Source organism: Martes martes, assembly GCF_963455335.1.
Source record: "Martes martes genome assembly, chromosome: 5".
NCBI classification, from domain to species: domain Eukaryota; kingdom Metazoa; phylum Chordata; class Mammalia; order Carnivora; family Mustelidae; genus Martes; species Martes martes.
This window is the reverse complement of record NC_137892.1, coordinates 16,452,314-16,468,658: the sequence shown is the minus strand read 5'-3', so window position 1 is coordinate 16,468,658 and position 16,345 is coordinate 16,452,314. Positions and strand designations below refer to the sequence as shown.

At 35.3% G+C, this 16,345-nt stretch overlaps 1 protein-coding gene across 1 annotated transcript; it reads right to left on the bottom strand.

The window, feature by feature from the left end:
- Positions 1-6,828: 6,828 nt before the first annotated feature.
- Positions 6,829-7,776, bottom strand: LOC308342700 (olfactory receptor 2M3-like; the record flags this gene model as incomplete). Its single annotated transcript, XM_080803265.1, has 1 exon — positions 6,829-7,776. The coding sequence occupies one exon, from the start codon at positions 7,774-7,776 to the stop codon at positions 6,829-6,831; it is 948 nt and encodes a 315-aa protein (XP_080659391.1).
- Between the last annotated feature and the right edge of the window lie 8,569 nt (positions 7,777-16,345).

The window sequence follows — 16,345 nt, the reverse complement described above, 5'->3', positions numbered from 1 at the left end:
CCATCTGAGCCACCCAGGCACCCCTCATATGTTTTCATGTTGCTAATTTAGCATACTTTTGTTCCAACTTGAAGAACTCCTTTTAGCACTTCCTGTAGGGCAGACCTAGTGGTGATAAACTCTTTTTTTGTTTGTCTGGAAATGTATCTTTTATTTATTTCTGATATACAGCACTTTCAGGTAAATACTCTTGGTTGGAAGTTTGTTTCTTTCCATAATACTTTCCATAATACTTAAACTATTTCATTCAATGATATGCCGTAATTCATCCTGAATCTTTTTGTCTGTTTGTTTCTCTGGTTAAGCAATTTTAAGATCTCTATCTCTGAATTCAGTTATTCTTTCTTCTGTTTGATCCTATCAGTTGCAAAAGTTCTCTATTTAGTATTTGATTCACTCCAAAATTTGGTTTTTGTTTTTAATGGTCTCAATCTCTTTATTGAACTTTACATTTTGGTCATTCATTTTTAATTTCCTGATTATGTTTAGTTGTCTGTGTTCTTTTAAGACAATTATTTTTAATTATGTGCAGGTAATTCATAAATCTTTATTTTTTGAGGACAGCCATTGATGGGTTATTTTTGTTCCTTTTATGGGCTTATGTTTTCATGCTATTTCATGGTCCTTAAAGTCTTGAATTGCTGTTTAACATTTAAAGAAAATTTTTCCTTTTCTAGTCATTGATAAGTGGCTTGAGGATAAAAAGATATTTACCAGTCAACCCTTTTAGAGAAAAGGTCATTTTCTACAAATGCATACATCTCACTCCTTTTATTATTATTATTAATGGGAAAAAAAAACAGGGATTGTATGCCTTCATTCACTCTCTCATATCAAACTGGGTGCTGGAATATTTTCACTTATTCTTCCCAGTGCAGTGCCTTATAGAGTTCAAGATTGCATACATTCTCTTTGTTGCAGAGTCAAGCTGGCCACTGATGTTCTTGTGCCATCTGAGCTGGTTTGTATGCCATCTGTTGAAGTGCATATACACCGCATGTAAAAATTAACATGCATTATCATGAAGGTATGTCTACACTTTTGGAGTATGTATCACCCTACTGGAAAGGCTACAAGTGAGTTACCCTTCAGAGTTTATGGGCAGAGTCCCCAAGTCAGTCAGCTAGTTTTTGAAGACTATGTGATGGTTTCTGTGAGCTTCCCCAATCTTTCCTCTACTCTTAGCACCCATCTCAGTAATCTGGTGACATGACATATATGTGCCTCTTGAGCAATATTATGAGACTGGGGAATCCAGGTCCTCACACTGTTCTTAGTTTCTTCCATGGCATAGTTTGAAAGCAAAGTGTGTCTCTTCATTCTAAGTGATATGTCCTTAGGGGAAAGTGTCATGAGTAAAGTGGAATTATTCTTCTTGTCCTTTTCCACGTGTATAATCCTGGATTCTTTGTTTGATCAGTGTCCTGGATCAGTGTCTCTGGGCTCCTGTGTTCCCTCACAAAATCACCATTTATAGATCATTGTGAAAATTATAAATTTATGAGGGCTGGAATCTATTTAGTCATCTTGCTTCAAATCTGCTCATATATATGTGTATATATATATATATATATATATACACACACACACACACATAGACGTCTATGAAACAAATTTATTTTCATTGTTAATTTTTTTTTAAAGATCATCAAAGGTTTAGGTCATAGACGTCTATGAAACAAATTTATTTTCATTGCTAATTTTTTTTTAAAAGATCATCAAAGGTTTAGGTCTTCTGGATATATTGATTAAATACATTTTTTAGCCCAAATCATCTGTGAATGACCTTCAATTTTGCAATGATTTTGTTCTTTAAGCACTGTATCAAGGGCTTAGGATATCATTTAAGTCTTGATTTATTTCTTTATATAAAATTATCATATTACTAATGTTAAATTCTTTCTTTCTTTCTTTCTTTCTTTCTCTCTCTCTTTCTTTCTTTCTTTCTTTTTTTAGTGAAAGACGTATTCCAAAATTTTTCTACTGCCCAACTGGTAATACATAAGGTAATATCATGTGCATGCATGTGTGTGTGTGTGTATTATATATCTATATCTATATCTATAATATCTATAGATATAATATCTATATCATATATTATACACACACATATATAATATACATATATAAAATGTAAATATACAAAATTTAATATATAAATTATATATATAATTTCATTCAAATGTAAAATAACTTGTTTAACCAATGTTTGAGTTGATTGTCAGTAAAATAGTCAAACAGTATTGTGAGTAAGAAATTTCAGTTGAAATGTAGACATGTATTTATTTATTTAATATTAATGTATTTTAGAGAGAAAGAGAGAGCATGCAAGTGGGGGGGAGGGGCAGAGGGAGAGAGAGAGAGAATCTTAGAGAACACTCCCTGTTCACTGCAGAGATCCATGTAGAGCTGGATACCAGGACCCTTAGATCATGACCTGAGCTGAAATCAAGAGTTGGATGTTCTAAGGAATAACACGGAGGACTTTGGGAGAAGGAGAGGAGAAGTGAGTTGGGGAAAAATGGAGGGGGAGACAAACAATGAGACACTATGGACTCTGAGAAACAAACTAAGGGTTTTAGAGGGGAGAGAAGTGGGAGTTATGTAAGACTGGTGGTGTGTATTAAGGAGGGCATGTATTGCATGGAGCACTGGGTGTGATGCATAAACAATGAAACTTGGAACACTGAAAAAATAAAATAAAATTTAAATTAAAAAAAAGAAAAAAAAACAACATAAGAAATACTCCACAAAAAATAATAATAAAGTCTATAGCAAAGAAAGAAAGAAAGAAAGAAAGAAAGAAAGAAAGAAAGAAAGAGTTGGATGCTCGACTGACTGAGCCACCCAAGTGTCCTGGCTTACTTTTATTTAAATAAAAAATGTATTATGGATATTATTTTACTGATTTCACCAATTTCTTTAATATCTATTTGCTTGAAAGATGATCCTAGAGGTGCTGCATTTGCCTAATAGTCTTTTACACTGAAAATTGGAAAAATATGGAATGAATCATCCATAATTGCTTATGAGATTGAAATGTTATGTCTTTTCTATTCGTTGTGTTAAATGTTACATTTATAATAAATAGAAGATCTATTATATGTCTTTGGGCAAATTATAAGACTATAATACAATTCTCTAAATTATCTGTCAGTCTGCTAAGCAGAAATATTTTAAAAATTACGTAATTTCTAAAAATTAACTTAATCCAGTCAAATATTTAGGCACTACCAAGTTTTTCTCACATTACTGATAGAATCAATATCTGAAATTTTATTTTAATGTCTTTTGTGAACATGACTCTGTATATAACCTGGACAGGTCTGGCAGAAAAATCCTAAACCATCTCCATGTTCTCCATCCCCTGGTCTCAAGATTATGTTTTACTATAAAATAAGACTAAATTGATTCTGCAACTATAATTAAGATCACAAATCAGTAGGTTTTAAGAATTCAAAGGTTGATTATTTTTGATTAGCTTTCTTAACCAGTTGACATTTTTCATATGAGGACTTAGGCCTTCTCTTAAATCAGAGAAATTCTCATGTTGGCTTTGAAAAAATAAGCAACTCTATGTTATTCATCATCATATAAATGATTCATTTCAACAACCACATGACCTTAGAATGTGACCTTAAGCCTCAGATAAAACTGCAGCCCCAATCAACACCTGGATTTCTACTTTGTGATAGGAAACACTGACTTATGTAAACTGCATCATAATAAATGGTTGCTATATACAGCTGTTAAATTTGTGTTAATTTGTTATACAGTAGGAAGTTGTAACACAATTTTAACAGAACAGATTTCATATTAACATTTCATATTAAGTTATAAAAGTTTTTCCTCTTTAGCCACAAGTCTCCAGAATTATATATCTGTATCATCTCTATCTGTATCTATAAACATATTTATATAGAGTTAGATATATATGAATATCATTATAAAAATAAATTTGGAGTTTCCTACATGAGATTTGAAAATAAACAGCCTACAGAAAACCTGGACTTCCTCATTAAAAGAAAATATATTATGTTTTCACACAATTACAGTATGCAATCCATATAAGGATCAAGATATCTAAGGATGAGGGGCGCCTGGGTGGCTCAGTGGGTTAAAGCCTCTGCCTTAGGCTCAGGCCATGATCCCAGGGTCCTGGGATTGAGCCCCGCATCGGGCTCTCTGCTCAGTGGAGACCCTGCTTCCTCCTCTCTCTCTGCCTGCCTCTCTGCCTACTTGTGATCTCTGTCTGTCAAATAAATAAATAAAATCTTAAAAAAAAGAAAAGATGCACCAAAATAAATTCTTAAAAAAAAAGATATCTAAGGATGAGAAATCCAGGTTTTATAATTCATATTCACATTTTAGATTCCTGTTTATAAGACTGATATTTATAGAAAAGGGAAATAAATGATAAAACTCCAGTCATCCACCATCCTGAAGGAGGTGGATTAAAGCTCAATATGCCTATGTCTTTTCTCCATCCAATTATACTAAATTCATTTTAATAATGATCCTACATTCATTTCCATAACTTGGTATATACAGAGATTGGCCATTCATTTTTTTTTTTTAATGATCACTCCATGTGTCTGTTATCCATTTACATGTCTCCTTTGGAGAAATGTCTGTTCATGTCTTCTGCCCATTTTTTGACATGATTATCCGTTTTTTGAGTGTTGTTTCAGAAGTTCTTTATAGATCCTGGATATCAGCCTTTTCTCTGTACTGTCATTTGCAAATATCTTCTCCCATTCTGTGGGTTGCCTCTTTGTTTTGTTGACTGTTTCCTTTGCTGTGCAGAAGCTTGATCTTGATGAAGTCCCAAAAGTTCATTTCTGCTTTTGTTTCCTTTGCCTTTGGAGACATGTCTTGAAAGAAGTTGCTGTGGCTGATGTTGAAGAGGTTACAAACTGTGTTCTCCTCCAGGATTCTGATGGATTCTTGTCTCACCTTGAAGTCTTTTTTCCATTTCAAATTTATCTTTGTGTATGGTGTAAGAGAATGGTGACGTTTCATTCTTCTCTACATAGCTGTCCAATTTTCCCAGCACCAATTATTGAAGAGACTGCCTTTTTTTCCACTGTATATTTTTTCTGCTTTTGCCATAGAGTGGTGAGTCCATACTGGGGCTCTCTACTCTCTTCCACTGGTCTATGAGTCTGTTTTTGTGCCAATACCATGGTATCTTGGGGATCACAGCTTTGTAGTAAAACTTGAAATCAGGCAATGTGATGCCCCCAGCTTTTTTTTTTTTAATTTTTAATTTATTTTCAGCGTAAGAGTATTCATTCTTTTTTCACCACAACCAGTGCTCCATGCAATCTGTGCCCTCCCTAATACCCACCACCTGGTTCCCCCAACCTCCCACCCCTCACCCCTTCAAAACCCTCAGATTGTTTTTCAGAGTCCATAGTCTCTCATGGTTCATCTCCCCTTCCAATTTCCCTCAACTCCTTTCTTCTCTCCATCTCCCCATGTCCTCCATGTTATTTGTTATATTCCACAAATAAGTGAAACCATATGATACTTGACTCTCTCTGCTTGACTTATTTCAAGCAGCATAATCTCTTCCAGTCCCGTCCATGTTGCTACAAAAATTGGATATTCTTTTTCAAAATTTCCTTAACATTTTGGGGTGTCTTAAGGCTAACAGACACATGAAAAGATATTCGTCATCATTAGCCATCATGGAGATTTAAATCAAAACCTCATTGAGATACCACCTTACACCAGTTAGAATGGCCAAAATTAACAAGGCAGTAAACATCAAGTGTTGGAGAGGATGTGGAGAAGGAGCCCTCTTACCCTGATGCTGGGAATGCAAGTTGGTGCAGCCATTTTGGAAAACAGTGTGGGGATGCCTCAAAAAATTAAAAATAGAGCTACCCTATGACTCTGCAACTGCAGTACTGGGTATTAACCCAAAAGATACAGATTCGGTGAAAGGAAGGGCCATCTGCATCCCAATGTTCATAGCAACAATGGCTACAGTCACCGAACTGTGGAAAGAACCAAGATGCCCTTCAACAGAAGAATGGATAAAGAAGATATGGTCCATATATACAATGGAATATCATGCAATCATCAGAAAGGATGGATACTCAACTTTTGTATCAACATGGATGGGACTGGAGGCGATAATGCTGAATGAAATAAGTCAAACAGAGAGAATCAATTATCATATGGTTTCAGTTACTTGTGGAGCAAAAGGAATAACATGGAGGACATTTGGAGAAGGAGAGGAGGAGTGGGTTCCGGGTAATCAGAGGGGGAGACAAACCGTGAGAGACCATGTACTCTGAGAAACAAACTGAGGGTTTTGGAGGGGTGGGGGGTGGACATTGGGTGAGCCTGGTGGTGGGTATTAAGGAGAGCATGTATTGCATGGAGCACTAGGTGTGGTGCACAAACAATGAATCTTGTAACACTGAAAAAAAATTAAATTAAAAAAATGATCACTCAAAATTAAGACATTGGGTTTTCCAGAATTTTTTTTCTAAGATTAAGTTTATGACATGTCAAAAAACACAGGAAGTTTAATTAATACATTCATACAATTGGATGTTATCACAGGCAATAACTTCTATTTGTTACCTGATAATAAAAAATGAATGAAATTTAGGTCTTGTCTTGCAATAAATATTTCCTTATAGCCATTGCTTCAACTTAGCATAAAAATGTAAAATATTTGAAGAAAAAAATGTGAAGTTTTTCCATTTCTAAGTCTTAGGTTGTTGCTTATAGATCCACAAAGGTCAGTAAATATTAGTTAACTTTACTGATTGAATACATAAATTTGAGCATAAATCAAAACAAAGATTATCAGGCAATTTGCTCTCCAGACTTACCCTTCCTCAACACCTTCATGAATGCTCTGGCCACTTCTTTGTTGCGGAGGCTGTAGATGAGGGGATTCAGCATGGGAGTAAGGATGGTATAGAAGACTGACACCACCTTGTCCTGGGTGGGGGAACGATCTGAAGTGGGCCGCATGTATATGAACATGGCTGCTCCATAGTACATTCCCACCACAATGAGGTGAGAGGAGCAGGTGGCAAAAGCTTTTCGGCGACCCTCCCCAGACGCCATATGAATGACAGCCACAATAACACGAACATAGGAAACAATGATTACTGTTACAGGGAAAAGAAGCATAATAACACAACAGATAAATATCATCTTTTCAAATAACAATGTGTTGGTGCATGAGAGAGTGAGAAGGGCAGGGACATCACAGAAAAAGTGGGGTATATCCCAGGCTCTACAGTATGAGAATGATAATGCAACTGCAACTTCAACTGTACCATCGAGGGAGCCAAGAATCCATGAAGAAGCTGCCATGAGACCACAGATTTTCTGGCTCATGAGAACTGAATACCGTAATGGGTGACAAATGGCAACATAACGGTCATAGGCCATGGCAGCTAACAGGAAACATTCTGCTCCAAGAAGAGACACATATAAGAATATCTGGACTCCACAACCAGCCAAAGAAATTGACTTCTTGCCAGAAAAGTAGTTGAAGGCCATCTTGGGTACAGTGGTGCAAATGAGCATGAGGTCCATGACGGATAGTTGGCTGAGGAGGAAATACATGGGTGTGTGAAGCTGGTTGTCCAGGTAGATGAGGAGAACCATAACAATGTTTCCAATGAAGGCCACTGTGAAGACACCCAAGACCAGAGAGAAGAGGAGGATGTGGGTGGGGCTGTGACTGAAGATTCCCAGCAGGATGAAGCCTGAGTTGAAGGTCTGATTCTCCCATGCCATGATAAATATGCTGGCTGCATGGAATACAAGAAATGACACATGGCTGGAATGTGCTATTGAAATATTAAGCTCTTCCCTTCTAAGTCATCCCTTCTACCAAATTGTCTAAGCAAGAGAAAGTTCTTTCTTTGGTCATATATTTTTTTCATTTTTAGACTAGGCATATTAAAGCATAGTTTTAGCTTGATATGATTTTTAATACATCATACATTGTTCAGAGACATAGTAAGCTACATGGTAAAAATATGAGTTTTCTCAAGTCATATGATCAGAGTAACTGGTCAACTCCTGTGTGGAGTGTAGATTGCCCATTCATAAAAAAAATATGATCATGAAAGACATACATTTTCAAGAAGTTGATGAGATTTTCTTTATGTCTCTTTATGTTTCTCATGAGACTTAGCATAAGAATTCTACTCAAGAGTAGAGAGAATCATGAATTGATGGAAATGAGACAAGTTTAATCAAATGTCAAGTAAACAGAACACATTGAGAAATCAGCAATCAGATGTCCCTTAAGTAATATTTATTCTAATTAAAGTGAATTGTAGTGGAAATAGCTCCACATAAATATACACTTTCCTCACTCATCTCAAAATGGTGTTTGCCCAGAATGTCTTGGTGGCTCAGTTTGATTAAGTACCTGCCTTTGGGTCACATCATGACCTCATGGTCCTGGGATCAAGCTGTATGATGGGATCCCTGCTCAGTGGGGAGTTTTCTTCTTCCTCTCCCTCTGCCCCCTCCTCTGCTCATGCTCTCTCCCTTTTGCAAGTAAATACATACATACATATACATACATATATGTGTATATATATATATGTTATATATACAACATAAAATAATTATTATTTGAGAGAGAGGGAGAGAAGATATCTATCTATATCTATATCTATATAAACTTATATATATATATGTATATATATAGTCCTCTATTTTCACATTCATTTCTTTTCTTTTTTTTTAACTTTCCTTTTCAAAAGACAAAACATTCTTTTACTTTCTTGCCTAAGAGTCCCTGAACAAACTGAAAATTCATGCTGTCTCTAAGTCCTCTGTGTCCTTCTAAGCTCTTTATCTCAGTAGTATTCCCCAATTCTGTGTATCTAATATTTCTATTATAATTCAGGTGTTCAATACATCCTAAATTCCTAATCAGTTATAAATTCTCTTAGATATGTTTCTTACATTTATGCCTATCAAGAAAGTCAACTCACACTGTGTAAATAATTATAGTTCATGTTGCTTAATTTTTCAGGTATTTTTTCATACTCACAGTTGCTAATTAAATATTCCTAACACAATCTTTTAACCTTATTCAAATCTGTCATTATGTGTATTAGAAAAACCTTCAAATATTCCTATTGAAAAATGTACAAGTTTTCAATGTATTGTCCAACAGAAAATTACCACATCACTTGACTCAATAGAATTTCAGTTCTTCCAAAAATCGGTATGTCCTTTCCATTTCACTGTTTAGCTTTTGTGTCTTTATTAAGAAGGGAGAGTGACTTCCCCATTGACATTATGCAGTATATCTAGAGCAGCCATGTAGGTTAAGTTATCCTAATACTCATCTAACTAAACTCTCCTGTCCCACTTTTCTCTCCATTACTCACTATCCCTCTCAAGTTTCTAACTCATTATTTTTCTTTACTATATATACTGTCTTTCCATGTTCAGCTGATATCAACTGTCTTTATTTATTCAGTATTACTCCTTTGCTCTGCTCTTCCTACCCCAATCTATTAAACTCCCTTTCCTCAGAATACAATCCTTGAAGCTGATGAGTATGACAAAAATAATTAGAGATTCATTTAGAAAAAACTCATCAATATCTCTAAAAAGCCTATCTTACATTAAAGAGGGCATGGGGTATGATGAGCACTGGGTGATATATGAACTCGTGAATCATTGAACATTTACAATATCTTGGTTAGTTTAATTGAAATTTAAAAAGCCCATCTTATTTGTGCCATACCTCAATATTACAAATAAACTGAACTTCTGGATTTTCCCAAAGAATAACTGTATTGTGTCACTCCTCTTAAAACTTCAATTTTCAAGTGACTCAGATTGTCTGTAGAATGGGTTCTCATCTCCTTGCTGATCTTTTCCTGAGATATTTTAGAAAGTCATTCAAGACTAATATCCAAACAGATATTTCCAGGATATCTGTTCTCCATTTCCCAATACAAACTTTATGCATTACTACTTGCAGATCCCAAAGATACAATAAGTAAATCTGAGCTTAAGTGTCTTTTTAGGAATCTCTGTTCTTCCACAATCCTTATCTTTATAAATAACATCTCCCTTCAAATTCCAACACAGGGATATATTTCTCCATACCTCTTTCTATATTCTATAGCTAGCAAGCTCTACGTATAATAAGCTTACAGGAGATGTATGACCTCTACCGCTGTTCTGCATAAGAGGCAAATATTATGGACCTTCAAATCAGGGAAGCCTGAGCTTACAATCTTGCTCTACCACCAACTTGTATGTCAACAAGCAGGTTAATAGATGTCTCTGAGTTTATGTTTTAATCCCCTCTATCTCTCATAGGGTTGTTATAAAGTACAATGAGTTAATTATTTAATGTTCCTCATCAAAATATGTGTATCATACCCCAAATTCATCATATGAACATTTCCTTCATTACATCCTTTTCATGGCCCCCCAATATTGCAATAATCTTCACCGTTATTCCCCCCCTTTTTAATATTCTATTTTTCTTCCTAGATTTCTAACTGGTAAGCTATATACTTATTTTATATGTGTTTAATCCATATAAAATCATTTGCAGAAGGATGAAGACCATAAGATCGATTGGAAGCATGGACAAATAGACTACATGCACTGGGGAGTTTTGCAATGATTTTCACCTTAGCATTTATAACAACGTTCTAAATCATGCCTTACATTATTTAACATCTTCATGGGTATTATTTAATTTAATCTTCAAAAGGACCCGTGACAAATATAAGAAACATTAATTTTACAGAGAATATAAAGGGAAAAGTTGCAAATGGACATGAAATAGTACCTTACTATTTAAATGATTTTAATATATCAAAATTTCTAATAATATAGTTTTTGAATAAAATCTGATTCCATTTAGTTGAACTCCAGAATGCCATAGATATTTTGCAATATACAGTCTCCCTCAGTCTTACCTTCTAAGTGTTTTCAAGGAGATGCTACTTACAGAGTAACTGAAAACCTTTAAATTGCCAGAGGAAACCTATGCAAAACAATTTTACTGAGTCATCAGTGATTTAATTTTACAATCCCTCCAAGGAATTTATTCCCTGATCTTCAATTAAAATACTTTATATCAGCATCTGCTTTTTCTCTTAGGCCTCAAACATAATTGTTTTCCAAAATACGAGTTTTATTGATATTTAAGATCAAATCAAAAGTTCTGTCATTTTGATTGATAATTTCATTCTCCTGTTTCCTGGCTCCTTCATGTATTATTTATGACACTTTCTATCTTTTTAAAATATCTCACATTTTCTCCTTTCTTTCTTTTTCCCCTTCCTTCCTTCCTTTTTTTAATTTCTACACCAGCATGGAGCTTGAATGCACAACCCCAAGATCAAGAGTCACGTGCTCTACTGACTGAACTAGCCAGGCACCCCAATCTTTCATATATTTAAAGTCTTAATCAACTCTGTAAAATGAAGGAAAAAAACAGGCAGTTGAACATCAGGAGAAGGAAGGGGAAAATGAAGGCAGAGAAAGTAGAGTGGGAGATGAACCATGAGAGACTATGGACTCTGGAAAGCAAACCGAGGGTTTTGGAAGAGAGGGATGTGGGGGGTGGGTTATTAAGGAGGGCATGGATTACATGTAGCACTGGGTGTTGTATGCAAACAATGGATCATGAAACACTACATCAAAAACTAATAATGTATTGTATGGTGACTAACATAACATAATAAATAAATTTAAATAAATAAATTTCTCATTGTGGTTTGACCTTAATTACCTCTAAATAGAGATCTGTTAAAATTCACCAATATTTTCAAACTGATAAATCAAGTGATCTTATTCTCATCATTCAAGTTGAGATTCCTATACTTGAGATTTCAGCACTTTTTCAAATGATTCTTTTTTTTGAAATGTGCTATTGATGATTATTCTTTTCTGATTGCACTACTAGTTTTCTTATCACCATCCTCAAATACACAAATACACTTGTTTAATTTTCTCTTCATAAAATATTTTGGTTCCCTAAGACTTTTTGTTTGCTTGTTCCAAGGTTTTATTTAAATTCCAGTTAGTTAACATATAGTGTAATATTAGTTTCAGTAGAATTTAGTGGTTCATCACTTATAGCCAACACTCTGTGCTCATCACAAGGGCACTCCATAATACAAACATACATTTAATGCATCCCCTTGCCCATCTCCCACCATCAACACTCAGTTTTTTGTCTATAGTTAAGAGTCTGTTTTATGGTTTGCCCCTCCATGCCATATTCGTCTGTTTTGCTTCTTAAATTCCACATATAAGTGAAATCATGTGGTATTTGTCCTTCTGTAACTGACTTATTTCCCTTAGCATAACATAAACATATGAAATCTTGCAATTTGCAACTATGTGGACAGAACTAGATTTCCTAAGACTTTTGGACATGCCTTTCTCTTTCTCATGTGCTCACAACTATGAAGAATAACTGTATATTTTCAATCTAAATGTTTTCATTCTTCTACACATAGCTGTCCAATTTTCCCAGCACCATTTATTGAAGAGACTTCCTTTTTTCCACTGGATATTTTTTCCTGCTTTGTCAAAGATTATTTGACCATAAACTTGAGGGTCCATATCTGGGTTCTCTATTCTGTTCCTTTGATTTATGTGTCTGTTTTTGTGCCAATACCATGCTATCTTGGCAATCACAGATTTGTAGTAAAGCTTGAAATCAGGCAACATGATGCCCTGGCTTTGTTTTTCTTTTTCAAAATTTCCTGGCGATTTGGGATCTTTTCTGATTCCATACAAATTTTAGATTTCTTTGTTTCAGCACTTTGATAAATGCTGGGTTTTGATCAGGATGGCACTGAAAGTATAGATTGCTTTGGGCAGCACAGATATTTTAATAATGTATGTTCTTCCAATCCATGAACATGGAATGTTTTTCCACTTTTGTGTCTTCTTTCTTCTTTTGTGTCTTCTTAATTTCATTGATGAGTGTTCTGTAGTTCCGAGAGTACAGATCTCTTAACCTCTTTGGCTGGGTTTGTGCCATGGTATCTTATGGTTTTGGGTGCTATTGAAAATTGAATTGATTCTCTTATTTCTCTTTCTACAGTTACATTGTTAATATATAAGAAAGAGACTGATATTAATAAAACATTAAAATATTTTTTAAATTTTCCTTTATTTGATTCATTATTTTGCATTTATTACTTATTTATTTGAGACAGAGAGATAGAGATAGAGTGTATGTGTGTGTGAGAGAGAGGTAACAAGCAGAGAAGAAGGGTAGAGGGAGAAGCAGACTCATTGCTAGGCAATGATCCCAGGACCCAGGGATCATAACCTGAGCCAAGAACAGACATGTAATTGAGACATCCAGGAGCCTTTTTTCATTTTTTTTTTAATTAAAGTGTTGATTTTTATTCCTATGGCTAAAAACATTTATGTCACTGACGATTTCATCCTTTATCATTATTCTCTTTGAAGTTTTATTATGATTTTACTTTATTTTCCATATTAATCCTAGAATTATTTACTTTTTTCCTCAAAATTGCTGTGGTTTATGTTGCAATTGCAGTATATGTGGGTTCCTGAAGATTTTGAACAATCCCATGTTATCTTCAAACTGTTTATATCCAGGAGTGCCTGGGTGGCTCAGTTGGTTAAGTGTCTGCCTTCAGCTCAGGTCATGATACCAGGGACCTGGGATCAAGCCTTATATCAGGCTCCCTATGCAGCAAGAACTTCTGCTTCTCCCTCTCTCTCTATCCCTCCCCCTGCTTGTGTACTCTCTCTCTCTTAAATAAGTAAATAGAATCTTAAAAATTTCTTAAATCCAGATTTTTACATAATAAAATTAATAATTTTATATTTAAGTCATATATAATGTCACATGTTTGAAAAACAGTTATTCATTTTTGATGATTCTGATGCCATTTATTTCTTTTTTGTTGTCCAATTGTTAAGACTATGACTTTTAGTACTATGTTGGATAACCGTGGTGATGGTAAACAGCCGTGCCATGTTCCTGACCTTACTTCTCAGTTTTTCACCATTGAGAATGATTTTCACTATGGGTTTTCCATAGATGGCTTTGATGATATTGAGGTACCCTCTATCCCTACACTGTGAAGAGTTTTGAACAAGAGATGATGCTGTACTGTCTCAAATGCTTTTTCAGCACCTATTGAGAGTATCATATGATTCTTGTTCTTTCTTTTATTAATGTATTGTATCACATTGATTGATTTATGAATGTTGAACCAACCTTGCAGCCTGGGAATAAATCCTACTTGGTCGTGGTGAATAATCCATTTAATCATCAGTATAATATGGAACTGACACAAAAGCAGACACATAGATCAATGGAACAGAATAGAGAGCCCAGAAATGGACCCTCAACTCTATGCTCAACTGATCTTTGACAAAGCAGGAAAGAATTTCCAATGGATAAACGACAGCCTCTTCAACAAATTGTGTTAGGAAAATTGGACAGCCACATGCAGAAGAATGAAGACCATTTCCTTACACCACACACAGGAATAGATGCAAAATGGGTGAAAGACTTCCATATGAGACAGGAATCCATCAAAACCCTTGAGGAGAACATGGACAGCAACCCCTTCAACCTCAGCTACAGCAACTTCTTCCTAGACACTTCACCAAAGGAAAGGAAAGCAAGGGCAAAAAAGAACTGCTGGTACTTCATCATGATAAAATCTTTTGCACAGCAAAGGAGACACTCAACAGAACCAAAAGACAATTGACAGAATGGCAGAAGATATTTGCAAACGACATATCAGATAAAGGGCTAGTATCCAAAAACTATGAAGAACTTATCAAACTCAACATGCAAAGAACAAATAATCTACTCAAGAAATGGGCACAAGACATGAACAGACATTTCCTCAAAGAAGACATCCAACTGGCCAACAGATAGATGAAAGAGGGCCCAATATCGCTCGGCATCAGGGATATACAAAACAAAAAGGAAAACAAAAACATAGAGTTGAGGGTCAATATCTGGGCTCTCTACTCTGTTCCACTGGTCTATGTGTCTGTTTTTATGCCAGTACCATGCTGTCCTGGTGACCACAGCTTTGTAGTAAAGCTTGAAATCAGGTAACATGATGCCGCCAGGTTTATTTTTGTTTTTCAACATTTCCATAGCAACTCGGGGTCTTTTCTGATTCCATACAAATTTTAGGATTATTTGCTCCAGCTCTTTGAAAAATACTGGTGGGATTTTGATCAGAATGGCATTAAAAGTATAGATTGCTCTAGGCAGTACAGACATTTTCACAATGTTTATTCTTCCGATCCAAGAGCATGGAATGGTCTTCCATCTTTTTGTGTCTTCTTCAATTTCTTTTAGGAGTGTTCTGTAGTTCCTCAATGACAGATCCTTAACCTCTTCGGTTAAGTTTATTCCGAGGCATCTTATGGTTCCTGATGCTATAGTAAATGGAAACGATTCTCTAATTTGCCTTTCTGTATTTTCATTGTTAGTGTATAAGAAATCCACTGATTTCTGTACATTGACTTTGTATCCTACCACGTTACTGAATTGCTGTATGAGTTCTAGTAGTTTGGGGGTCGAGTCTTTCGGGTTTTCCATATAAAGAATCACGTCATCTGTGAAGAGAGAGAGTTTGACTTCTTCCTTGCCAACTTGGATACCTTTTATTTCTCTTTGTTGTCTGATTGCTGTTGCTAGGACTTCTAATACTATGTTGAACAAGAGCGGTGAGAGTGGGCATCTTTGTCGTGTTCCTGATCTCAACAGGAAGGCTGCAAGCTTTTTCCCATTGAGGACGATATTTGCTGTGGGTCTTTCATAGATAGATTTGATGAAGTTCAGGAATATCCCCTCTATCCCTATGCTTTGAAGCGTTTTAATCAGGAACGGATGCTGGATTTTGTCAAATGGTTTTTCTGCATCAATTGAGAGGACCATGTGGTTCTTCTCTCTTCTCTTATTGATTTGTTCTATCACATCGATTGATTTGCGAATGTTGAACCATCCTTGTAACACAGGGATGAATCCCACCTGGTCATGGTGGATAATCTTTTTAATGTGCTGTTGGACCCTCAACTCTATGGTCAAATAATCTTCTACAAAACAGGAAAAAATATCCACTGAAAAAAAGACAGTCTCTTCAATAAATGGTGCTGGGAAAACTGGACAGCTATATGTAGAAGAATGAAACTCGACCATTCTCTTACACCGTACACAAAGATAAATTTGAAATGGATAAAAGACCTCAACATGAGACAGGAATCCATCAAAATCCTAGAGGAGAACATAGGCAATAACCTCTTCGATATCAGCCATAGCAACTTTTTTCAAGATATGTCTCCA